The sequence below is a fragment of the Sturnira hondurensis genome, unplaced genomic scaffold (genome assembly GCF_014824575.4).
Source record: "Sturnira hondurensis isolate 20B ecotype Veracruz unplaced genomic scaffold, ASM1482457v3 Scaffold0011378, whole genome shotgun sequence".
NCBI lineage: Eukaryota > Metazoa > Chordata > Mammalia > Chiroptera > Phyllostomidae > Sturnira > Sturnira hondurensis.
In genome coordinates, this window is record NW_028084009.1 from 9,217,956 (window position 1) to 9,241,216 (window position 23,261).

The following is a 23,261-nucleotide window of genomic DNA, read 5'->3' on the forward strand; positions in this document are numbered from 1 at the left end:
GGCTCCTGGGGAAGGGGTCTGGGTGGCGTGGTCCACGTCCGTGAGCAGAAGTTTCTGGAGCTCTCCCCAGTTTGGTCCTGTGGTGAGACAGGTTGGTGAAGGGTGAGGAACCCCCGGGGTCTTGCCCCGTCCATGTTTGCTCACCAGCCCTGAGGTGGTTGGGGTTGAGGGGGTGCTGCGAGAGGCCCAGCCCCACCCCCACGGAGGCCTCATGGCAGCTCTGGGTCACTGGCTCTCCTGGCTTCCCACACCAGGCTTGTTCCCAGGACCTCCCCACCTTCCTCCCGGCTGGCGCCGCTCCCCTGGTGAGGGCCCCGGAGACCTAGGCCTCAGCGCTGCAGACGGCAATGGCACGGAGCAGCCGTCTGTGCTTTGCCCTGGGCCAGCCTCAGACAGGGGTCCCAGGGTGCCTCAGAGGCTCTGTGTCCAGGGGGCTGTTCCCTGCTGTGGGGAAAGGAAGCTTCCAAGGGAGGCCCTGCTGCAAGGCCCAGCTCATGCGCCCAGGTCCTCACAGTGAACACACTCATGGAGCTGTCGAGAGCTGGTCACTTATTTATGGCGAGGGCGGGGGTGCTCCTTTTGTTAATCTCAGCTGACTGCAGGCAGCCGTGCTGACAGCCGGTTTGGAGACACCTGCGGAGGGTCTGGGTGGGGCCCCTCCCCCCAGTGACTGCTCTGCTTGTCTCCCCAGCTGCCCCACCCCGGGGTGCACGGGCGCGGGCCATATTCGAGGCAAATACTCCAGGCACCGGAGGTAAGGAGGCCTTGGGTCCTCACCGCGGGTCCTGGGAGGGAGGGTGGCTGCTGGGTGTTGGAGCCCATCTCTCACTCTGGGCCTTTTGTGGATCTAGAACCTTCTGTGTGTGCACATTGATGCAGTGTGCCCCCCTCAACTCATGGCTGAGGGCCTTCAGGGCGAAGGGTGTGGCTGTGGTGTGGGCCCTGGGGCTACCATGAGGTAGCAGGAGCCTGTGCAGGAGCAGTTCCGGGGCACACGGGGCTGACCCGCATCATCCCGGGATGCACTTGACCTCAGGGGCCCCCCTCCTGCCCCCAGTTCAGAGGGTGGGTGAGGGTGTGAAGAGCCTGCAGGTGGACAGGCATGGGCCGGGGGCCCCCAGGACCTGCCGGGTGGGCGTGGAACGGAGCGGTGGGCGCCAGTCCCCATACTCAGGGGTCTTCTGCGAGAAGCCAGAAGTGCGACTGAAAACACAACCAGGACAACTTGAGTCGAGTCTGAAAGCCAGTGTGTGTAGGGCTGCTGGTGGAGGGATGACGAGGAGATGCCCTGAGGAGCAGGGGCGAAGGGCGGGAGGAGCCCGGGAGGGGCTGACGGTGGCCGGGCCCTCCCTCCAGTTTGCAGAGCTGCCCTCTGGCCAAGAAGAGGAAGCTGGAGGGTGCGGAGGCGCAGCACCTGGTGTCCAAGCGGAAGTCGCACCCCCTGAAGCTGGCTCTGGATGAGGGCTATGGCGTGGACAGCGACGGCAGCGAGGACGCTGAGGTGAAGGAGGCCTCTGTTTCCGATGAATCGGAAGGAACCCCGGAGGAGGACGAGGCCGGGACGCCGGGACAGGAGGGGATTCATCACCCCGAGCCAGCTGAAGGTGCTTTGTTGCTCTTCCCGCCCCGAATAAAGGGTGCTCAGTGTGTCCCTGGAGAGCCGCAGCCCCGGAGCCGGGAGGGCCCCCTGCCAAGGAAGCCCACCCCGAGAACAAGTGATATCCTGTCCTGACAGTGGCGGGCTTCCTGCGGGGGGGGGGGGGCTGGGGGTGTCTGCGGGAGGCGGTGGATGGTGTCTGTGCACATGAGAAACGGACACATGGACATGGCTGTGTGTCTGGCCCTTGGGAAGAGCTGCCTGGGGTGGGGTGGGCATCTTTTGGGCATCGGGCAAGACCAAGGGGCCAAAGTGGATCCCTGCTTCTACCGTCTTCCCTATGGGCACCCAGCCCTTGGGAATGCGGGTGTGAAGGCCCGAGGTCCCAACCCTGAACACCACTGAGCTTCCGGCGTCTTCTGACCCTGCAGGGCTGAGGTGGGCCTTCATTCTGTTTTGGAGCTGATCCTGGCAGGCCCATTTGTGCCCCCCTCCGGGGCTCTGGCGTGGCCTCCCGGATCCCTTGCTTGCCTGCTTCCCCACAAAGCAGGGAGTCTGGGGCCAGCCGCAACTGCCCCGCCCAGCGCGCGCCCCCCCCACCCCCCCGCCGCTGCTGCAGGGTGCCCTGTGCTCCTGAGCCCCATGGTCCCGCACAGGCTCAGCGTGCTGTGAGTGCCGTGAGTCTTTGTCACGGCCATCACCACCTTTAAATTTAGGTCCTTTAAAAAGTATACATTTGTTCGGTGCTTTTTTATTTTGAAACAACTTTTATTTTTATTTTTTAAAGATTTTATTTATTTATTTCTAGAGAGGGGAAGGGAGAGAAAAGGAGAGGGAAAGAAACATCAATGTGTGGTTGCCTCTCACACGCCCCCTACTGGGACATGTGCCCTGACTGGGAATCGAACCTGCGACCCTTTGGTTCACGGGCCAGTGTTTAATCCCCTGAGCCACACCAGCCAGGGCTGAAACAATTTCTAATAGTTGAGCTCCGTTTTGAGAAGTGACTTGAGAAAGTACTACAGTGGCTTTAAAGATGCAGGGACCCATCTGCCCCCCAAATGAACTCCCCATGATCTCGGTCCAGACAGAGGGGGTGACGCCAGGACCCCACCGAGCCCTGTTTCTGTGTTTTGGGCTGTGGCAGGAGGTGGGGACCAGAGGCCCAGACACCCGCCCTCCCTGTGCCCCCACCAACATGGCTTTTCTGATCTCGTGCAGGAAGGAGCCCTACTAAGCCCCACTTTGGACCCCACCCCGTCGGCAGCCCCACGGGCCCCTCCAAAGGCAGCTACGGCAGCTACCAGGAAATCATCGCAACTTCTCTCCTGAACTTGGGCCAAGTTGCCGGGGAGACTCTGGTTCGGGAGGGCTCGGGCCAGGGAGCCCAGCTGGGCCCTGGCACGGTGCACCTGGTCCAGGAGGAAGCCGAAGAAGACGCCACCAGTGACGAAGGGGGAAGGGCCATCTTCATCCCACCCGAGGATGCAGAGGAAGTCATCGAGGTTACCAGCGAGTGCTGCCAGCAGCTGAGTCCCCAGGCCCTGGAGGGTATGACCAGTGGGGAGCCCAGCCCGCAGAAAGGCCCCCTGGGTCATGAGGAGGAGGAGGAGGAGGAGGAGGAGGAGGAAGATGAGGACGAGGAAGAGGACGATGAGGAGGACGAGGAGGAGGACGAGGAGGTGGCCATGCTAGATGGGCCCTGTCGGGAGGCTGCCCCCCNGGGCTCGGGCCAGGGAGCCCAGCTGGGCCCTGGCACGGTGCACCTGGTCCAGGAGGAAGCCGAAGAAGATGCCACCAGTGACGAAGGGGGAAGGGCCATCTTCATCCCGCCCGAGGATGCAGAGGAAGTCATCGAGGTTACCAGCGAGTGCTGCCAGCAGCTGAGTCCCCAGGCCCTGGAGAGTATGACCAGTGGGGAGCCCAGCCCGCAGAAAGGCCCCCTGGGTCATGAGGAGGAGGAGGAGGAGGAGGAGGAAGATGAGGACGAGGAAGAGGACGATGAGGAGGATGAGGAGGAGGACGAGGAGGTGGCCATGCTAGATGGGCCCTGTCGGGAGGCTGCCCCCCCGCAGGCCCCCAAGCTCCCCAGCCCCCGGCCCGACGACTCGGAGGTGGCAGAGCTGCGCTCTGAGGACAGCAAGGACGAGGACACACACTCCCAGAAGTCTGCAGTCACGGACGAGTCGGAGATGTACGACATGATGACTCGCGGCAACCTGGGCCTCCTGGAGCAGGCCATCGCCCTGAAGGCAGAGCAGGTGCGCGCTGTGTGCGGTTCCTCGGAGCAGGGCCTGGGCGAGCCCCTGAAGGCAGCCAGGCCACTGGACTCAGCGCGCAAGACTTACAGCAGCAAAGGTAGGGCTGGCACAGGTGTGCACACCCGCAGACCCCCGAGGGCCCTTGGGCTGGGGTGGGATAGGCGCAACCAGGGACAAAGATGCACATGACGCAGCAAGGTCTTGGTCTTTGTGGCTGGGCTGCCACCTGGCGACTCACAGGGTTGTGGTGGGACAGACAGACATGGGGACTGACCAGGCTGTGGCGGGACTTGAGTCAGCTACAGCTCGGGGGACCTCCTGGCTTGTGGAGACACTTGGCCACATTTTCTGGGAACACTCACTTGTGTGGTTTCGGCTCAGTGGCAGATATTCAGGGACACAGCTGAGGGGACAGAGATGGGGATGTTCTTTTAACCTGAGGATACTTGTCAAGGGGAGACCCTGTCAGGGGTGCACTGACTTCAGGGACAGGAGTTTGGGGCCCACAGTCAGGCCAGCACGGGGCACAAGGAGGCCCGTGTGCAGGGCACAGAGACTTGGGGTGTGGAGTTTCTGTCTGGGGTTGGGCAGGGGTCCCACAGAGCGGTGAGACGTGGCTGGAGAGGGACACACTGGGGGGACACAGGGACACAGACAGTGACAGCCTTGGGCCCTGGTGTTCAGAGTTTGTTCCTGTGGGATGGACATTAGGGGTCCCAGATGCTGTGTCCTGCTTTCAGGATGATGTTGAGGGCGTGGACCTAGGGGCAGAGGCAGGGGACCAAGCTATGGCCTGCGGACAACAGGCCATGGGACCCAGGATGCCTAGGGCATGAGCCGAGGTGCCAACCCAGGGCATCTGCACGGAGGCTGGCTCACCAGGAAGCCGGTGTTGGGAGGGGTTGTTGAGCCTGCCTGCCCTTTGAGCGTGGCTCTGTGGCTTCTGGGTTTTCCCAGAGGGGCAGCTCCACCCAGGCATTTCTCTGGGCAAAGGCCCTGCTCTGGAGATTGTCCGCATCCTGGCAGGCGCCCTTCGGGCCCCACACGTCCCAGGGACCTCTCCAGGCTCACGCAGGCTGGAGGAGGCCAGTAACTGAGGTGTGAGCGTAAAGTCCTGCCCTGGCATTTTTAAGCCCTGTCTGCTCATTTTGTCAAATCCAAAGGACGTGTCCTGGCAGGGACCTCGTTCCATTACCTTCACCTCTCTACGCAGAGGCCGGACCTTTAGGCATGGGGGCTTGGGGCAGTTTGCCCTGGCCCCGAGGCCAGCGAAGAGAGGGATGGGCACCAGCTGCCCTCTGGGTTCTTCGCACCCCTGTGCATCCTGCCCACTATCCGGGGCAGTTTGGTGAGCCCTGGGCAGAGTGCTAGAGTCCCCTTGCCCTCCAGCCCTGGCCCCTCTCAGGCTCATGGGCTGCCTGGCCCCCTGGATAGCCAGAGAGAGGCCCAGGGGTCCTGCCCGCACTGTTCTCTGCATGCCACACGGCTTCCTGGCCACCTCTGACTGGTGTGTCTGTCGTGTCTGTTCAGATGCCTCCAGAGCTGAGAAGCGCGAGATCAAGTGTCCGACACCAGGCTGTGATGGCACGGGGCACGTGACGGGCCTGTACCCTCACCACCGCAGCTTGTCCGGGTGCCCCCACAAGGACAGGATCCCTCCGGAGAGTGAGTAGCTGTTTGGACACTGGTCCCTCGGGGCCCTGTTTCTTGGGTCGGCACTGCCCTGATGCCCAGATTCGAGCCCCATAGGGCTGGGAACAGAGGGGGTCCAGCCATCCACCTCGAGGTGCCAGCTTGGGCCAGTGCCCCCACGAGGTGGCCATGGGCACAGGGGAGACAGAGACGGGAGGGGAGGGGGGACGGGCTGCCAGCAGGGGCTGCCTCTGTGCTCTGAAAGCTCACAGGAAGCCCATCTTGACTTCTGGGCTGGAGGCAGCAACTGTAAACTTGAGGTTGACAGGGACCAGTCAGAGCAGCTAGAGGTGGTGAAGCTGAGTTGGTTTTAGCCCCAGGAGGCAGAGTCCGTGGGGGTTGTGGGTGGTGTGGGGACTGGGCTGAGGACGTCACCGAAGCTGCTGTGTACCTGTCCAAGGAAGCTGCAGGCTCCAGACCGGCTATGTTCACCTCCCCCACCCCGCTTTTCTTTCAGTCTTGGCCATGCACGAGAATGTGCTCAAGTGCCCCACCCCCGGCTGCACAGGCCAGGGCCACGTGAACAGCAACCGGAACACACACAGAAGGTACTCCTGGAGCCGAGTGGGGGCAGGGGAGGGGTGCGTCGGCCTGCTGTGGCCCCTCAGGGTTGGTGCAAGGGCAGAGCAGGCCCTGTGTGTTGCTGGCTTAGAGTTGCCCCCACTCAACCACCTGAGCAGCTGGTGCTTTGAGAGCTCGAGCCCGGAGAAGAAGAGAGAACCCAGTTCTGGAAGCATGGCGGCTCCCTGGGCCCCTTTGGGCACCTCCCCGTGTCCCTGGCTCAACAGGCAGGGCCTAGTGGAGAGGGCTCAGCTGTCCCCATGTTCTTCTCTAGTTTGTCTGGGTGTCCCATTGCTGCTGCCGAAAAATTAGCCAAATCTCATGAGAAGCAACAGCCTCAGACCGGAGATCCCTCCAAGACTGGCTCCAATTCAGATCGCATCCTCAGGTGGGTGCTGGGGCGGCTGCCTCCCGGCTGTACGTGCCTCGGGCAGCCCAGGCCTCCCAGGGCGGGGCTGGGGCACACAGGACAGTCCCCAGTCTGCTGCAGAGGCAGGTAGAGGTCTCCCATCCTCCTTTCTGTCCTTTCTGTCTGAGCTGATGGGAACAGAAGCCCCCCCCATGCCTGGCCCAGCCCCAGTCTCCTCCTGGGCAGCCTCCCCAGGCCTGGGGCTCACACCGCCTCTGTGCATCGAAGCATCTGAACTCTTCCAAGAGCCTCAGCGACGGTGAATGAAACGCCAGCAGTGGTCTTCTCCTGCTGGTCCTGGGCCGTGGCTGCTGCCATGGAGAGTTTAGTCTTGGTTCTCGGGAACGTGCCCCAAATCACTCCCCTGCCCCCCACCAGGCAAGGCAGCTGAGCTGTTGGAAACCTGCTCTCCTGAGCTCCGGGGGCGAAGTCCAGCCTTCCCTCCCTGGGCGGTGCAGGAGACTTGCCCTTCTTCCTCCCAGGCTTCCGTCCGTGGTGGGGCCTGGGGGAGGGTCTCCCAGGTGTCTGTCCTCATGGGGCTCTGAGAGGCCCCTGTGCCGGCTGTGAGGGGCGGGGCGATGGGTCCCTGGGTCCTGTCCTCACGGTTCTGCATCTGCCCCCCACCCCAGACCCATGTGCTTCGTGAAGCAGCTCGAGGTCCCTCCGTACGGAAGCTACCGGCCCAGCGTGGGTCCCACCACACCTAGGGCCAACCTGGCCAAGGAGCTGGAGAAGTTCTCCAAGGTCACCTTTGACTACGCAAGTTTTGACGCTCAGGTTTTTGGCAAACGCATGCTTGCCCCAAAGATTCAGACCAGCGAACCCTCACCTAAAGCCTTTAAATGTAAGTTGAGGGCGTTGCTTCTGGGAGGTGTGAGGTGAGGACCAGTGGAGGGGACCCGGCCATCCACCTTGGGGGCTGAGGGGCAGAATCAGGCCCTCGCTGCCCCAGTACCCACCCCTCCTGTTCACCTTCATACTCCACGTGTCCCCTTGCCGTCTGGGAAACAAAGCCAGGCTCTGTGTGGTGTGTGTGTCTAACAATAAAGAACAACCTGGCTGGCGTGGTGTGGCCTGGGAAAACTCCCTCCCCGGCCACCTTCCCCCTGCCTGTGTGACCGGACACAGCTACCCAGCGGCCACGGTGTGTGCATGCAGAGCTGTGTGTGGCTGGGCCTGGCGCCCTGACAAGAGCCATTTTCCTTCCTGCGCGGGGACCATCTATCTTACTGGATATGATGTGTTATTTGTGATACTAGGTACACATTTTCTGGGTGACCGTACTAACAAAAATGAACATTAGGGAGTGATCCTTCCAGTTTTTTTTTTTTTGTCATTTATTACACTAATTTGTGGCTTGCCAGCCCGTTAGCCCTGGGAATGCACATGAAATGGAGAAACACCCCCATGTACCTGTGATTAGAACTGGCATCTTCTGGGGGAAACTGGAGTTTCGTACATGCTAATAACAAAAGTACCGACTGATACAATCTGGTACAATTGCGAGGAACCTGCCTTCTCGCCCTGCCTCCCGCTCACACCTGCACTTGCCGCGCTGCGGGGAAGCTGCTGGGGATGTCGCAGGACTTTCACACCTGGGAGTGATTCTGTGGCAGCTGCACGATGACCAGAACAGATGACCTTTTGCACCTCACATGTAACAATAATGTCACCTTGTTAAAGCAGGGACACCAAAGTCAGCCTTTTAGATGTTTGATGCAATTCTCACGCTTGGATGATATTCCACAGAATTCTTTGGTCTTCCCCAAACCGATGTACAGCCTGTTTTTGTTTGAAATATCAGAGATGCTAGAATGTCTCTGGAGGGTTTTGCTCTTTCTGTACAAGTTTTGGTCAGGCCAGAAATAGCCTCCTCAGTCCCAAACAGGGGAGCCAAGCCCCCTCTCCCTGCAGCCTGGCCCTGTGCACCCAGCCGCCCCCAAGCCCCGTGTGTCTGCGGCCGCCTGCCCTGCAGGTTGGGCCTCAGCCCAGTGTTGCTCCTTCTTGCAGCCGTGCCTTTCCCAAGGGCCCCTCCCCCCAGGCACAGCTCCTGCTCCCCATCCTCTTCCACAGGCTTCGACTACGCGCACGACGCCGAGGCCGCACACATGGCCGCCACCGCCATCCTGAACCTCTCCACGCGCTGCTGGGAGATGCCTGAGAACCTCAGCACGAAGCCGCAGGACGTGCCCAGCAAGGTTGGTGTGTCCCTGCAGGGCCCGGCTGGGCAGAGAGTGGCTGGGGAGTTAACAGTCAGGGCCGCACTGTGTCTCTGTGGGGAGGGTCATCCTCCCCTTTTCTTCCCCACCTTGGCCCCTGCCAACCAGAGAGCTTGGATGGGTACCTTCCGAGAGCTGCACGCTGGGCTTAAGAGGGCCCACAGGGCTGTGCACACACATGTCTCCCCATGTTGAGAGTTGTGCCCATGTTCCCATCTGACCTAGCCCACATGGCTCTCAAGGGTCTGGCCTGTGGTCCAGGGCGTGGGGAGGAGGGAGGCCGTGTCTCCTCTATCCACACAGGTTTCAGGATCTGTTCTGTCCGGCTCTGTGTCCTTGTGGGGGACGCATCCAGGGTCCCTGCAAAGCTGTGCCGAACACCATGGCCCACTGGCAGGGGTGGGTCCAGATGCAGCTGGTGCCCTTGCGTTGCAGGCCTCGGACATCGAAGTGGATGAGAACGGGACCCTGGACCTGAGCATGCGCAAACACCGCAGGCGGGACAGTGCATTCCCTGGCGGCGGGAGCGGCAGCCCCGGGGTGAGGTCTCCTGACACCGCCCAGCGCCAGAGCAGCACTGGTGCCCCCGGCGCCCCCAGCTCCATGACCTCGCCCCAGTCCAGCCAGGGACCCCGCCAAGAGGAGTGGGACCGGCCCCTGGACTACACCAAGCCCAGCCGCCAGCGGGAGGAGGAGCCTGAGGAGGTAGGTACCGCAGCCTGAGGGCCGTCCCTTTGTGCCCAGGGCCCTCCACCATGGCCAGGACGAAGCGCGCCTGCTGGGAGGGGTTTTCCTCGCTGGGCAATGCTGAGTCCTGGTCCTGTCTGAGAGGGGGGGCGTCTCCTCACCCTGAGGACATGCCAATGGGCCTCTGAGGGCCTGAGGAAGAGAGGGCTTCTTTGAGGCCCGTCAGGGGATGCCTCGGGCAAGACTCTAACCCCCTGGTGTTGTGGGCTTCCCACCAAACAGGGACACCCTGAACTCTGGCAACAGCCCTTTCTATGGTCCCCAGAATGCTCAGACCACCTGGCTCCCCAGTTAGAGGCAGGAGGGACTCCTGGCCTCGGGAGGAGCCCCCAGTGGGCAGTGGCCTGGGTCCCAGGACAAGCACCACCTGGTAAAGGGCACAGAGCTGATGTCTTTGTGGGGGCTGTGGTCTGGGGGTGGTGGACGGTGCCTGTCCAGTCCCTCCGGCCACTTGAGATGGGGGTTGATGGAGGGCTGTCCCCAAGGGGCTCCTCTTCTCCCCGAGCATCCTCGTCTCCTCCCGGGACAGTCACTGTCCTCTGTGGGGTGACCCAGGTTTTGGAGGCCCTGGGGTTCCCACCCATGGCAGCCTGCCCCACCCTCTCCCTGCAGACACCTCCCACCCTGCAGGGAGAGGCCTCCCCTCCTGTGGACGCCTCCACTAGGCTTCGGGGCCCCACATCCCAGGCACTGGGTCACTCCTAGCAACCCCCCCTGAGCCAGGCCTCTGGGTCCCTGTGCTTGGGCTCCAGGCTCTGACTCAGACCCCCCTCCAGCTCTGCCCATCCTGGGGCAGATGGCAGTCCCCTTGCAGTCCCCCCAACCCAGTCTCAGGCCACAGACCCTGCTTACCGCCCCATGTCCCTGGGTCCCGCGGAGGCTCCCCTGGTCTGGGAGCCCCATCCTTCCAGAAGGGCAGCTTCATGCGACTCGCTCAGGCTAACGAGTCCATAGTGACGAGGCCTCAAACTGTCTATTTTTCGGGCCGCATCTCCAGGTGCCTCCTCCCTGATCCCCACCAGTCTCATGAACTCCCTCAGCTCCTGGTTCGAGGTGGCTGGGGGCGGAATGCAGAAGTGCAGTGCAGGTGTCTGAGCCCTGAGAACTGCTGTAAACACCTGCCTGGGGTGGGCTGCTGGGGGCATTGGGAAGCCCCTGTCGTGGGGCCGCTCTGGCTGAGGTGGCTGAGGTGGGGGTGCTTCAGCCCCTCGAGGTGCTGTCTTCTGTTTCTGGGGGGTGGGCGATCTTCCTTCCCAGTCTGAAGACAGGAGATGCCAGACACAGCCTGTGTGGCCACGGCTCTGAAGGGTCCCTCTCCCTCGCCCCGGGCTGGGCGCCCGGCCCCGCCGGCGCTTAAAACCTCTCCCTGCTGGTTTTTTGCAGTCAGAGCCAGCAGCCCATTCTTTTGCTTCTTCTGAAGCAGATGACCAGGAAGTGTCGGAAGAGAATTTTGAGGAGCGGAAGTACCCCGGGGAAGTTACCCTGACCAACTTTAAGCTGAAGTTTCTCTCCAAGGACATAAAGAAGGAGCTGCTCACGTAAGTGCCCACCCTGGCCAACAGGGCTCCTCGGAGGCCCTGCACAGCCTGCAAGGGAGCACGGCTGGGCCAGGCCCAGGATGCCAGCCGGCCTGGGCCTTCCACTGCCCTTGGTGGGCAGAGGGTGGGCGTCTTTCACTGGAACCCACTCTACCAGGCAATGGGGGACAGGTTCCCTGTGCCCTCTGCACTGTTCGGGGCTCTCGCCTACACCCCCAATGCGATAAAGGGCCCGTTCCGACCGACTGCACAGCAGGGCGAGGGCTCACCTCTCTGGGCCCCGAGGCAGGGTGCCAGGCCTGATGTTTGTGCTGTCCCAGGGCTCTGTGACCGGTTCTGGCAGCCTGGCTAGCCCTTCGAGCCTGTCCTCAAGAGGGCTGACCAGACGTCGCATGAGCGAAGAAGCCCTGTGTAGTCAGGCGCCATCCCCCAGCCTTCTGATCAGCCCCACCGAGCGCCCCTCTCTCCAAGGCCCGTGTGAGGCCTGCCCCCTGGGGGCCCAGCCCTTGCCTTGCTCTGCGGGTGCCAGGCCCCCTTGTCTTGTCCTGAGTCTCCTGCTCTGGAGCTGGCCCCCGAGGACGGCCAGGTCCCGGCTCCGGGCCTGGTCCTCAGGGAAGGCCGTGTGCTTCAGGAAGGGGCTCCCTGCGTGTTCTGGGGCACCCACACATGTGTGTGAAACACATGTGCTCTAGTGGCATTCTCACTTCATGCTGAGCTTTGATTTGGTTCCTTTCTCCTTCTTGAGTTGAGTTGTGCGGAGAAGTTGCCGCCCGAGGCTACAGCTGAGCTCTGAGGGGCGAGGTCGGGGAGTCACTCCTTGGCCTGTGGGTGACCCAGGAGCGGGTGCCACCTCTGTCCCCACGCAGGCTCGGCCAGGCAGGCCTGGCAGGTAGGCCTCGCTCTCTCTCCTGACACTCTGTTTCCTTTGTCCAGCTGTCCCACCCCCGGCTGTGACGGCAGTGGCCACATCACTGGGAACTATGCCTCCCACCGCAGGTTCGTCCCCGCTCGGGCCTGCCAGGCCGGGGTGCTGCGCGGTGGGCCTTCCTCCTCTCCTCCTCTGCCTCCCTCTCTGGCTTACCCCCCTCTCTTCTCTTTCAGCCTCTCTGGTTGCCCTCTTGCTGACAAGAGCCTCAGAAACCTCATGGCTGCCCATTCTGCTGACCTCAAGTATGTCTGCCCTCCTGGCCGCCCACCTCTTGGGCAGCTCCCTAGCTTTGCTGTCCCCTTCTGCCAGGCTCCAGACCAAATCAGCCTTCCACAGGGCTCCAGCCACCAGCCGGCCCCACCTGCAGGTGGGGCAGAGAGGCAAGGCTGTGGAAGGGCTGATTTCTGCCTGGCTGGGGCTGCTGCTGCTTGTGTCTCCCTGCTCTGAGTGCTGCTGTCTGTCTGTCTGTCTGTGCCCATCCACTGGGGCTGCTGTAGGCTCCTGTGCCCTGCCAGCTTCTCAGGGGGCTGAGGGCCACAGGAACTGCCTCTGGCCCCTGGTGGCCCGCCCCATTCGCTCCCAGTTCCGGGACCCTGCTCTCTCCCTGCACCTGGGGTTGGGAGAGCCCCAACGGGCTGTGCCTGGTGCGTCTCTCACAGCTCGTGCTCTGTGAGGTGCACGCTGCTGACGAGGGGGGAGCTTTTGCCTCTCCCGTCTTGGCAACCCCTCTGGCACCTGTGCCTTGGCCCCCCACCCCCCAGGTGTGCCTCGCTGCCTCCTCCTGGTTCATCCCTTCTCTCTGTCAAGCCCTCCCCATTCTGCTTCTCCCCTCCCTGCCCCTGGCAGCAGGCTGGCAGGACAGGGCTGGCCCGGGGCGCAGCACCTGCTTGACAGTCCTGCTGGAATGAGATGCGCGCACCTTGAGGCTTCCCAGGCAGTGGTGTCCTCTTGGGGCAGGAGTCTAGGTGGTCCCTGCTTTGGTTTTCATGCCTTCGGCTGAGCTGGGCCCCACTGGGCCCAGGCTCCCAGGCTCAGCCAGGTTGGGAAAGGAGGCCCCACTTGGGCCCTCAGGCCCCGCTCTACTGGGCTGCTCCTCACCCCTCAGGGCTCTGCGTTGGGAGGCCCTGAATCTAGACGAGTTCCATGGAGCCTGAGGGGCCCTGAGCTGACTCAGAGGCAGGGCAGGAAGCTCTGGGGGGCACGCCTGCCCTAGCAGCTGGGGAAGCGGCTCCTCGCCCGTCGTGGCCAGGGGTCCCTGCTCCTGCACCTCGGCCAGGCAGGTGCAGCCCCAGGTGGTCTTTCTGGGAGTCACATCCGTGAAGCAGGTTCTCGGAGGCTCCACCCATCTGGACTGGTCCCCGTGTCCAGCCTAGAAAACCAGCTCAAACACTTGGCCCTGATGGGACCCCCTGCCTCAACCTCCCCTCTTTCCCGCCTCCCTTCTTCCTCCGTTCCCGTGCTCCTTTCTCCTGTTTTCTTTCTAATTCTGCTGTCATGTCTGCCTGTGGTTAGTGTCCATGGATTCCCAGGCCGAGGGCCTGAGTGATTTCAGAGCTGTGGGGACCAGCACGTGAGCCCCGCACTGCGGGGCAGAAATGGCCAGAAACGAACGTGGCTGTCTGGGGGGGTCAGCCTCCTCCCAAGACTGAAAGTCCGTGAAGAGATTTAACCCCAAACATACTTAGAAGTAGCAAAAAAAAAAAAAAGTCTTCCCTGTGTGAGCGCCGGTCGCTGCTCAGCCCCAGGGAGGTGCCAAGCCCCGGCCGCACTCAGGCCTCGTGTGGGCTTGGGGTGCGGGGGCAGGGCCCAGCGCTCCCCGGGTGCCTACGGTCCTGTCTTGTCCGCCCTCCTGTGCAGCGGGTAGTGGGTGTAGGCGTGGCCTGCTGCTGACCAGCCCTGTGGCAGGGATGGCAGCTGGTGGCCTGTCCGCAGGGGCAGACACCTGTGCCTGGCGAGTGAAGCTCTTTTCGTGGCCCCCCATTGCCACCTGGGTGCAGCAGCCATCTCTGTGACTGGGTCTCTGGGTTTTAATTAAACTCCGAGGGTGTTTACTGCCCAGTGTGGTCAGAGGCTAGGACGCATCTCTGGGAAAAGCTGCTAAGCCAGGTGTCGGCGAGGGGGCGGGGCAGTCCCGCCCACCTGGGCAGGTCTGTCTCAGTGGGGCCCTGGGGGTGCTGCCCCGCCTGTGCTGGGGTCTGGCAGGGACCACCATGTGCATGTTCTCTAGGAGTCACCCTCTCTGCCCCTGACTCGGGCCCCACTGGGGACCGCACAGCCCAGGGCCATTAATTATCCACTGCCCAGGGCTGCACTTCGGCCTCGGGGCCCAGGGCACCAGCCGCTCATGCTGGGCCTCCGAGCTCTGTCCCTTGGTCACTGAGGATGAGAGGAAGCAGAGCCCCAGTGGCCGCCTGAGCAGCTGCAAGCCCCAAAGAGAAGGGCCTTCCTCACTCCACTCTGCTCCTGGCAGGCCACCCTCACTTGCGGGGGAGCAGCAGGGTGTCACAGGGCAGTGGCTCAGCAGAGAGCCACGGAGGGACACCCTCCTCGGGTGCCCAAGGACCCAGCCCCTGAGTGCTGGTGCCTGGCACCTTGAACAGTGGAGACACGCAGCATCAGAGCAGGCGTGAGAGCAGCCGCCATGTGGAGCCAGGCAGTGGCTTTTATCGAAATGCAGAAACCTCCTGCCTCAGATGTGTGGGGGTTGAAATGTGGCCCCGTGTGGTGGGGTCAGGAGCCATGATAACCCCAGTGGGGTTTGAGTTACCCCAAAACCCAGCCAGAAGGTGGTTGGACTGGTAGGTCAGCTGCCCCACCAGGGAGGCACTGCCCCCCAGGCAGCAAGGAGGGGGGGCCTGGGACTTTCTGAAGACGGAGTTGGGTGGGGAGAGGCCAGAGGAGGCCTCTGGGTGAGAGCACCCCACGCTCTGTGCCAGCCTGGAGGTTTCTCGTGCGGATGGGCGGTTCTGGCTTGCTGGCCCTCGGACTGCCCCAGCTGCCAGCTACCGTGTGTCAGTGCAGGGGACCCTGAGGCAGGGCCCCGGGCCCCTCAGCTGACGTCCTCTGTGCTGTCACTGGGCACGCTCATGCCCTGACCCTCCTGGGGTCTCTCTGGGCCCCTGTTGCCTCCGAGTGCGAGGGTGCACCAGACACAAGCACCACGTCCCGCCCAGTCCCCAGGGTCAAGGCCGCACCCTCACAAGGGATGAGGCGCGGCGCGCAGGCTGGCTGAGGCCTGGTGGGAGCACAGCTGTTTTCCCAGCGGACAGGCAGGGAAGAGCAGTGTAGAAAGCCCACGCTAATCCATGACAGGGGGGTTCCCACCTCCTGCAAGATACACTCATCACACGTTTATTGGGTGATGTGGGCTTTGTGTGTGGTGATTGCCTTTCATTCTCTGCTGACACCTGCCCCCCCCCCGAGTGACCAGGCTGGGGAAGGTGTGTCACGGGTGTTCAGTGACCATGCTCACGTACTTGCACGTGGTGCCACGTGGCACCCTGAAGACAGTCTTGGGCTTCAGGTCTGCCTCCCTGACCCCTCGCATGCAGTGAAGGCCCCTCTGTGTTTCGGAACCTGCTGTTTTAGCCCAGATCCCTGCAGGGGGCCAGACTCGGAGCCCTGGGCTCTCCTCTCAGGCTTCCTGGGCCTCTGTGGGGCAGAAGGCCGACCGAGAGACCTCACTGGGTGGGTGGGTCCTCATGGGGCTGAGCACACAGGGTGTCCTTCTGTGGCTGTGCATCTCCACTAGCCCTGGTCCCAGCTCCCTGTCCTTTGCAGGTGCCCCACGCCCGGCTGCGATGGCTCTGGCCACATCACAGGAAACTACGCTTCACACCGGAGGTGAGTCCGCCACACCTGGAGTGCTGGGAGGGGTGGGCCTTTTCCTCGGGTGAAGGTGTAAACTGCTACATAAGACGCTAGTGTCCTCGGTGACCAGATGGGGCTGCCCTCTGCACCCCGAGTGGGACTAAGTGTCCTGCCGGTGGGGTCTTCTGTGGCCACTGACCCCAGGCTTGAGAGGAGAGGAGGCAGGTCGGGGGGAGATGCTGCTGTTCTGGGACCATGGTTACGGTTTCGTCTCCAAACCAGCTTGTCAGGCTGCCCTCGAGCCAAGAAGAGTGGAGCCAAGGTGACGCCCACGAAGGACGATAAGGAGGACCCCGAGCTGATGAAGTAAGCCTGGGCCCTCACTCTACAGAACTGGGGTTTTCCTGTGTCTTAAAACCAAAGCGCCCCTTCTCGACTCCCTTTACGTGAACACGGCCCGTCGACCTCTCGCCCCACACACGGATGCCAGTGAAGGCGTGAGCCGTGCCCCGTGTCTCCAGGGCATGGGGCCCGAGCCCCATCTTGGCTTCTCAGGTCTGGGTGTTCCACGGGCTGAGATGCAGAGTGCCCTTCCCCACCCTGCCCCTGGGGGCCACCTGGGTATGGAATCGCACCCAGGTGTTCAGGGCACTGCTCTCTTCAAGACTGTGGTCTGGTGAGAAAACTCAGGCACAGGAGTCAAGGAGGAGGCTGTGGTCAGAAGGACAACAAACCCTTTGGGCCTGGGTGTTGGCACTCGTACACCTGCACACTCACACACCTAGTGTGAGAGCCCTGAAGGTGTGCCCTGGCCTGGGGCCTTGACATAACTGGGGGGGGGGCAGGCACGTCCCGCACCTCCTGTGATCAAAGTTCCCGGAACCCTCTACTGACCTCGAGGGCGGTCCTCATGTGCCCCTGGGGCTGGTCTGTGCACTCTGACCCCGCCGTGCACCACTCGGTGGGGGCTTGTACCATTGCCAGATAATCCCTCCAGAGGGGCTGCCCCTTTGAAACCTCAGTAGCAGGTGGGGGCCGGGCCACAGGTACAAACAGTGTCAGCCACCATGCAGTTTGCCCAGGGCTTTAATAGCTGATGTGGCAAAGCAGCCAGGAGTCTTCCCCGCGGCCAGGAGTGGGAGGGAGCGGCCATGGCTCCTTCATGGCCCAGTGCCCCAGGCTGGCTTGATCGGGGCTGTCCTGGCATCAGGGGCCCAGTGGACTGAGCGGGCGGGGAGCAGGCCCACCCTGGCCAGCGGGCAAAGAACAGCCGGAGACCCCAGCAGAGGGGAGCAGCCAGACCTGGCTGTGCCAGGACATCTCCCCAGCCACGGGGGAGGGCCGAGTGATCAGTGTCACTGCCTTCAAAGGGGGCCTGTCAGCTGTTTGGTGGGAGGAGCTGGGCCTGTTTCTCGACTTAAATTTTACAGTGACAAGCAGAGAGCGCTAAATCCAAAATGCAGACCACGAGGCTGGCGTCGTGAGTGCTGCCCCCTGACTTGGAGGGCGATGAAGTGCCCTTCCACCGAGAGCCTGCGGTTTGCCGCGGCTGCATGCATGGATGTCCAGCTGGCCTGCCTGGCTGGCCGTGGTCAGTGCATTGTGCTGTCCACGCACACAACTCAAATCGTCGTCAGCATTTTTCAAGTTGACTGGGGACATGGTGCTCCTAAGGTGCTGTCAACTTGGTTGGCTTTTTAAAAAAGATTTCTGCCCCCAAGTGGGGAACGAGACTTTAAAAGGCAGTTCGTTATCTGCAGGGTGGCTGTGCTCCTGGTGGGCCCACGGAGGGGACGGGGCCGCCCCCGAAGCACCTCCCTCCCAGACCCCCCCTCGGCAGCGCATTGGTGGCTGAGCATCAGCTTTGGGCAGGTGCAGAGACCGTCATCGTGCACCAGGCCCCGCTGGGCATTGGGGCTCTGTTAGCACGCGTGGGCTCCGCCTCCGGATGGGCTGGCGGAGAAGGGGTTCCCTTCCGTGACACCCTGGGTCTGTGCTGCGTGAGACTGCGTGAGACGGAGCACTTCCGTTACAGCGTCTGTCTTCTGGAGGTTCTGGGCGGGCAGCCGGCAGTTGCGTGCCCTGCTGTCCATGGCTACGGTGGCATTGGACAGAAGAGACACTGGCATGTCCCTCCCCCCCGCACAGCCTCGCCCGGGGACCACAGAAGCCCTGAGCTGGTGCCCACGTGGGTTGCTGTGAGGTCGCCTGACAGCTCCAGATGGATGCAGGGCGGGTGGATGGAGAACACTCCCTGCAAACGCAGTTCCGGGAAACACGGCCATCCCTCCAGGTGGGGGTGGGGGGCTGTGAAGGAGGGGGAAGGAGCCCTCAGGTCCACCCGGTGCTGCAGCCGCGGAGCAGTTTGGCCTTTTGATCTTGTGAGGCTGGGGCCTCACGGCAACTCAGGGCACCGGGCCCAGGTGTCCCCTGGGACCCACAGCAGGGAGGTGCCAGGTTGGGGGAACAGGTGTGGAGTGGAACCTCTTCAAGCCCCTGCGGGGCCCCTGGCAGTGTCTCCACTCTGCAGGCTGGGATGACCTTGGCCTGGCTCCGTGGATGCCCTGAAGGCCTGAGGCCCTTGAGGGCGGGACAACTAGGGAGGAAACCCGAGCCAGCAGAGGGGACACTCAGGCTGGGACAGTGTAGGCAGAGCCGTCTCTGATGGTGGCCTGGGCCCTGGGCGCCCCCTACCCCGTGGCTTCCTGCCCCTCACTTCCCTGGAGCCCGGGGGCTTCTCTGTAACCGGGGGCAGTGTGCCCCCTCCTGGGCCCTGTGCATGTGTAGCACAGAGGCCATGGGTGACAGACCTGGAGTCAGGGGAGTCTCGTTGGGCTGAGGGAGGAGACTGAGGACCACGGACAGAGAGGCGAGCTGGTCTGCATCACATGTTGGCTCCAAAGTCCTTCCCCATTGGCCCTCAGAAGGCACACCGGGAGCTGAGGTCCAGGTCGCCGCGAAGGCCATGAGGGGGGACCCCAGGGCCCTCTGCATCGCCCTGTTTCCTGCACCCGCAGGGATGCTGAAAGCAGCATGGGGGGCGCTCTGAGCCTCTCTCAGCTTAACTCACTTGTCCCTGGAGCATTTGTGGTTTCCACAGGGACCTGCCCCCTCCCCCCCCCGACCTGACCTGGCCTTGGGCTGAGTCACTGTCTGAGGGTGTCTGAGTCACACCTTTCCCATTGGAGCTCTGTGCCCCCCACAGCCTTCCTTTCAGAACACACACTTCAGATGTGTCAAAGCAGGGACACCCATGGGCATTGTGCTGTGACTGGTCTGGTCCTGGGATGCAGTGGAGTGACAGGCCCCCTCTGTCCCCAAACTGCCTGTCTCAGGGACACTCTGACCTCCTGGGACACCCGGCCCCGTGCCTGGTGCCAACCCCCAGTGAGAGGTCTCTGGGTGTTGCCTCCAGCACCCCGGCTCACCTGTGACCTCTCTGTGTCCAGGTGCCCCGTACCAGGCTGTGTGGGGCTCGGCCACATCAGCGGCAAGTACGCCTCACACAGGAGTGCATCGGGCTGCCCGCTGGCTGCCCGCCGGCAGAAGGAGGGTTCGCTCAACGGCTCCTCCTTCTCCTGGAAGTCGCTGAAGAACGAGGGGCCCACCTGCCCCACTCCAGGCTGTGATGGTTCTGGCCACGCCAATGGGAGCTTCCTCACACACCGGAGGTAGCTGTCCTCACCCGCCCGGCCTGTCTGGGCACCATGGGAGCCCGCCGTGGGCCCTGCACAAGGCCCCCAGGGGCCCTACGGGGTGCAGGGGTGACCAGCACTTACTTGAGAGAAGACCAGGGTGACTGAGGACATGAGGACGTCTGTTGGTACCAGGTGGTGGCATTGTGACCTGTGTCACCTGTGTATTTATTGTCACAAGTGTCCTGTCCACACATGGCTGGCTGCAGGCCACCAGCTTTTCAGGGAAAGGTCTGTCTGACACACCCCATGCCCTGCCCCTCCTGCTGGGGCCAGGCCTCTGCCTGTTTTGCAAGAGGCCTGGTGACAGGACCCCTCCCTGACAGAGCAGTGGGCCTGGCACTCACCTGTCCCTCCCACACCTGTCCCTGGGCTAGGCCAACCTCGCCTGGCCAGCCCGCTTCCTCTCTGTGCCAGGTGATGGCCAAGGTGTGTGGGGTCACCCCCGGCCCTTCCAGGAACCCAGCTCTTCCTCATTTTTGCCCTCGTCTCTCCACCTATAAAGCTGATCCACTCACTCACTCTACAAGCCCTTCTTGGCTCTGGGGGTTGAGCGGAGCCAGGAGGGACAACCGGCCCTCCTGGAGCTGACATGGGCAGGCAGGGGTGGGGGGCATTGCAAACAGACAACCAGATGAAACGCCTGGTGTGGGACCGCCTGTCTGAGGGTGAGCAGCCCCCCCTAGGACTCAGGGACAAGGCCTTGGGGCCAGGGCTGGGGTCCTGGATGAGGTGTGAGGGAGCTGGGCGACTGTCCCAGGGTGGGGGGCAAACAGACATGAGTTAGAAAGTTCCACCCAAGACCTTCCAGACTGCCAGCGGTGAGGACTTGGCTGTCGTCAACACACGTGACTTTTGCTTCCAGCCTGTCCGGCTGTCCCAGAGCGACCTTTGCTGGGAAGAAGGGAAAACTCTCAGGGGACGAGGTTCTCGGCACGAAGTTCAAGACCAGTGATGGTAAGGGTGCCCCCCCCCCCCGCAGCATCTGTGCAGGACCCTTGCTCCCTGGGTGTGTGGGCCTTGCCCACAGCGGGTGTCGGGAGGCAGAGCAGCTGTGCTGTAGACGGACCCCTTGACCTGGGTGGTGGGTCTCCGATGGCAGTGCTGAGCTCTGGTGGTCCTTGGCTGGGCTCCCAGCCCTCCTGCTCTGACCCGGGCCCCAGGGCGGGGGCGTTGGTGAGGCCACTGGCAGCCCGGAGGCCGTGTCCTTGGTGTGCGGGGCCGAGGGCTCAGGCTAGTGAGATTCAGCATCTTCTGAAACACTTCCCTTCGATGTTGGTTGTTAGTACCTGCCAGAGAGGTCTGTCCTTTCCCACCTGTGACCCAGGGCCAGGAGGCAAAGCAGACATGGGGCCAGTGGTCTCCAAGACCAGCTTCCCCAGCGTGAAGCGTGGGAGCGGAGCCACCCACGGAACGGAGTCCAGAAAGCGGGGCGGGGGGCCTCTGCTTGGAAAAGGGCCCCCATTCCACTGGAGGGCAGGCCTCTGCCGCACCCCTCTGCCCGCCCTCCCGCTGGCCTGGGCGTGAGGCTGAGAGTCACGGTGGGGGTCTCTCTGCGGCAGTGCTGGAGAACGACGAGGAGATCAAGCAGCTGAACCAGGAGATTCGAGACCTGAACGAGTCCAACTCGGAGATGGAGGCCGCCATGGTGCAGCTACAGTCCCAGGTGGGTGGCACCGCCCCTGCCCACCGGCCCCCAACCAACCAAGTCCTTCCACCTTTGGCCCCCTCTTCTTGAGGGGGGAAGAGCTGAGCCGTCCTTGAGGCCATCGAGGACACTGTGGGGCTGCGTGGAGGCGCAAGGTGCTCAGAGATGGTCTGGCACACTCGTCAGTCCTCCACTGCTGGTGGCCGGGATCCCGCATGGCGAGTGCCTAGAGAAGCTGTACCTACCAGGCTATGGGGTTGCGCGCCCAGGTGGGGCTGGTGCCACCCCAGCCCAGCCACGTGCAGGCTAAGCGAGCTGGCGACCTGCTCGTCAATGTGCACCTCCGTGTACCCGCTGGTGGGATGGGTCTAATAGCCACCAAGTCTTGTGGTGGTTGTAGGACAGACACAGCACGTGACACAGTGCGACCCAGACAGAGCCGCCACTGTTGGGTGACAGGGTGACAGAAGACTGAGGGTCACATCGCTCTGCTGTCCCCCAACCAATGCTTGTCGTGAGAAAAGCAGTGAAGGGCGTTTTGAAAAGAAGGCTGCTGAGTGGGGGCCCAAAGGTGGGGCTACACGTGGTCACGTCCCTGTGGCCGAAGGCACAAGGGATGAGGAGGGGCCCGGGCTGTGTGACCGAGGGCTGAGCGGGCGGGTCGGGACTCGGGGATCCTGTCCCGAGGCTGCCATGTGACGGGTCTCATGCCGCGCCCTCCTCACCGTCACGTGGAGGCCTATATAAGACGCGTCAGCCTCGCAGACCCGCAGGGTCTTCTTGGGGCCAGCAGCACCTCCCCCAGGTTCATGGGCAGTGGAAGCAGAATGGGGGCATCAGGCCCCCTCCAGGCACCTAGACTCACAGCGGGGCTGTGTCTGTCTCTCCTGGGCTCGACCCTTCCCAAAGGCCCTGTGGGGTGCACCTCGGACTTCTCTTTGTCTGCCAGCAGCCACGCTGTGGAAGACAGTGTTCAGCAGCTCCCGTTGGGAAGGGCTCCGCCTTTCCTCTCGAGGGGGCTGGGGCTGTGTGCTCTGCAGAGGGCTCAGGGAAGGGGAGGCAGGCACTCACCCAGCCTGTACTCACACCTTGAAAGCCAGAGGCCTGTCACCTGGTGGTGAAGCCCGATGCTCCCCGGCCACTGGTCACAGAGCCGCCTGGTTGGAGGAGAGCATTCTCCCTGGTCCACGGCCTTCTGCGAGGAAGCTGGCTGTCCCTCACGGGGGACAGGTCCGTGTGTCATGGACACTGAACGTGCCTCTGCCCGGCTCCCTCTCTGTGCCTCAGGCTGGGGGCTGCCCTCCCAGCCCCTCTGCTCCAGAGCCCCAGCGAGGCCCGCCTCCCCACACTGGCCACGCACCCCTGCGCAGGCCTACCTGAGGCTCATCTGGTGGCCCGAGCCCCCCCGAGGCAGGCAACCCAGCCATCCCTGTCCTCTGGGACTCCATGGTGGAACCTGCTGGGAGCAGCGTCTGGGCTTCCGACTGGGTGCCCTTTCCGGGGTCCCTCGGGGTCCGGCGAGGAGGTGCCCGTGCTGGAAGCCCCAGGGTGCTGCTGGTGTGCCTGGAGGAGTCATCGGCCGCTCTCCTCGGTGACACGCTGTGGGGACAGGCTCTGTGTATGCCCTGTTGGTCTCTGTGGCAGGGTACCCCAAAGGCAGCCAGACACCCCAGTGGGTGCAGAACTGCCCTTACAGCTAAGGAGTAGGGAGGTAGTGCTGGGCCCAGCACCGGAGGCCACGACCCCACACACCCCTGCTCTGTCACTGTGTCCCCTTCTCCACCACGGCCCAGGGCCCTCGGGGTCTCCCCCAGAGGGATGTGGGGCGTGTCCCAAGAGGATGTGAGGGACATGGGGCCTCCCCGCCTCTGTTGGTACAGATCTCTTCCATGGAGAAGAGCCTGAAGACCATCGAGCAGGAGAACAAGCTCATCGAGGAGCAGAACGAGGCCCTGTTCCTGGAGCTGTCGGGCCTGAGCCAGGCCCTCATCCAAAGTCTTGCCAACATCCGCCTTCCGCACATGGTGAGTATGCCCCCTCCATCTGCCGTGAACCACCCACCAAGCCCTCGTGGTTGACAGAGCCCGGAGGAGGGGCGGTCAGTGCTGGGTGGGGCATGGGCTTGGGGTCTCCCCGTTGACTCCACAGCTTCTGAA

General features: G+C 63.0%; 1 protein-coding gene across 1 annotated transcript in view; it reads left to right on the top strand.

Annotated features, from left to right (window-relative positions):
* MYT1 (myelin transcription factor 1) overlaps positions 1 to 23,261 on the top strand; it is a 50,427-nt gene that overhangs the window by 25,376 nt on the left and 1,790 nt on the right. The window contains exons 6-24 of the mRNA XM_037060145.1: positions 692 to 754; positions 1,357 to 1,604; positions 2,819 to 3,279; positions 3,553 to 3,955; positions 5,389 to 5,523; positions 6,008 to 6,098; positions 6,386 to 6,499; positions 7,150 to 7,364; positions 8,594 to 8,718; positions 9,175 to 9,444; positions 10,870 to 11,024; positions 11,958 to 12,020; positions 12,126 to 12,194; positions 15,733 to 15,795; positions 16,045 to 16,128; positions 19,212 to 19,433; positions 20,323 to 20,414; positions 21,020 to 21,123; positions 22,986 to 23,129. Coding sequence (XP_036916040.1) covers positions 692 to 754; positions 1,357 to 1,604; positions 2,819 to 3,279; positions 3,553 to 3,955; positions 5,389 to 5,523; positions 6,008 to 6,098; positions 6,386 to 6,499; positions 7,150 to 7,364; positions 8,594 to 8,718; positions 9,175 to 9,444; positions 10,870 to 11,024; positions 11,958 to 12,020; positions 12,126 to 12,194; positions 15,733 to 15,795; positions 16,045 to 16,128; positions 19,212 to 19,433; positions 20,323 to 20,414; positions 21,020 to 21,123; positions 22,986 to 23,129 — 3,121 coding nt within the window. The remainder of the gene's footprint in view (positions 1 to 691; positions 755 to 1,356; positions 1,605 to 2,818; positions 3,280 to 3,552; positions 3,956 to 5,388; positions 5,524 to 6,007; positions 6,099 to 6,385; positions 6,500 to 7,149; positions 7,365 to 8,593; positions 8,719 to 9,174; positions 9,445 to 10,869; positions 11,025 to 11,957; positions 12,021 to 12,125; positions 12,195 to 15,732; positions 15,796 to 16,044; positions 16,129 to 19,211; positions 19,434 to 20,322; positions 20,415 to 21,019; positions 21,124 to 22,985; positions 23,130 to 23,261) is intronic.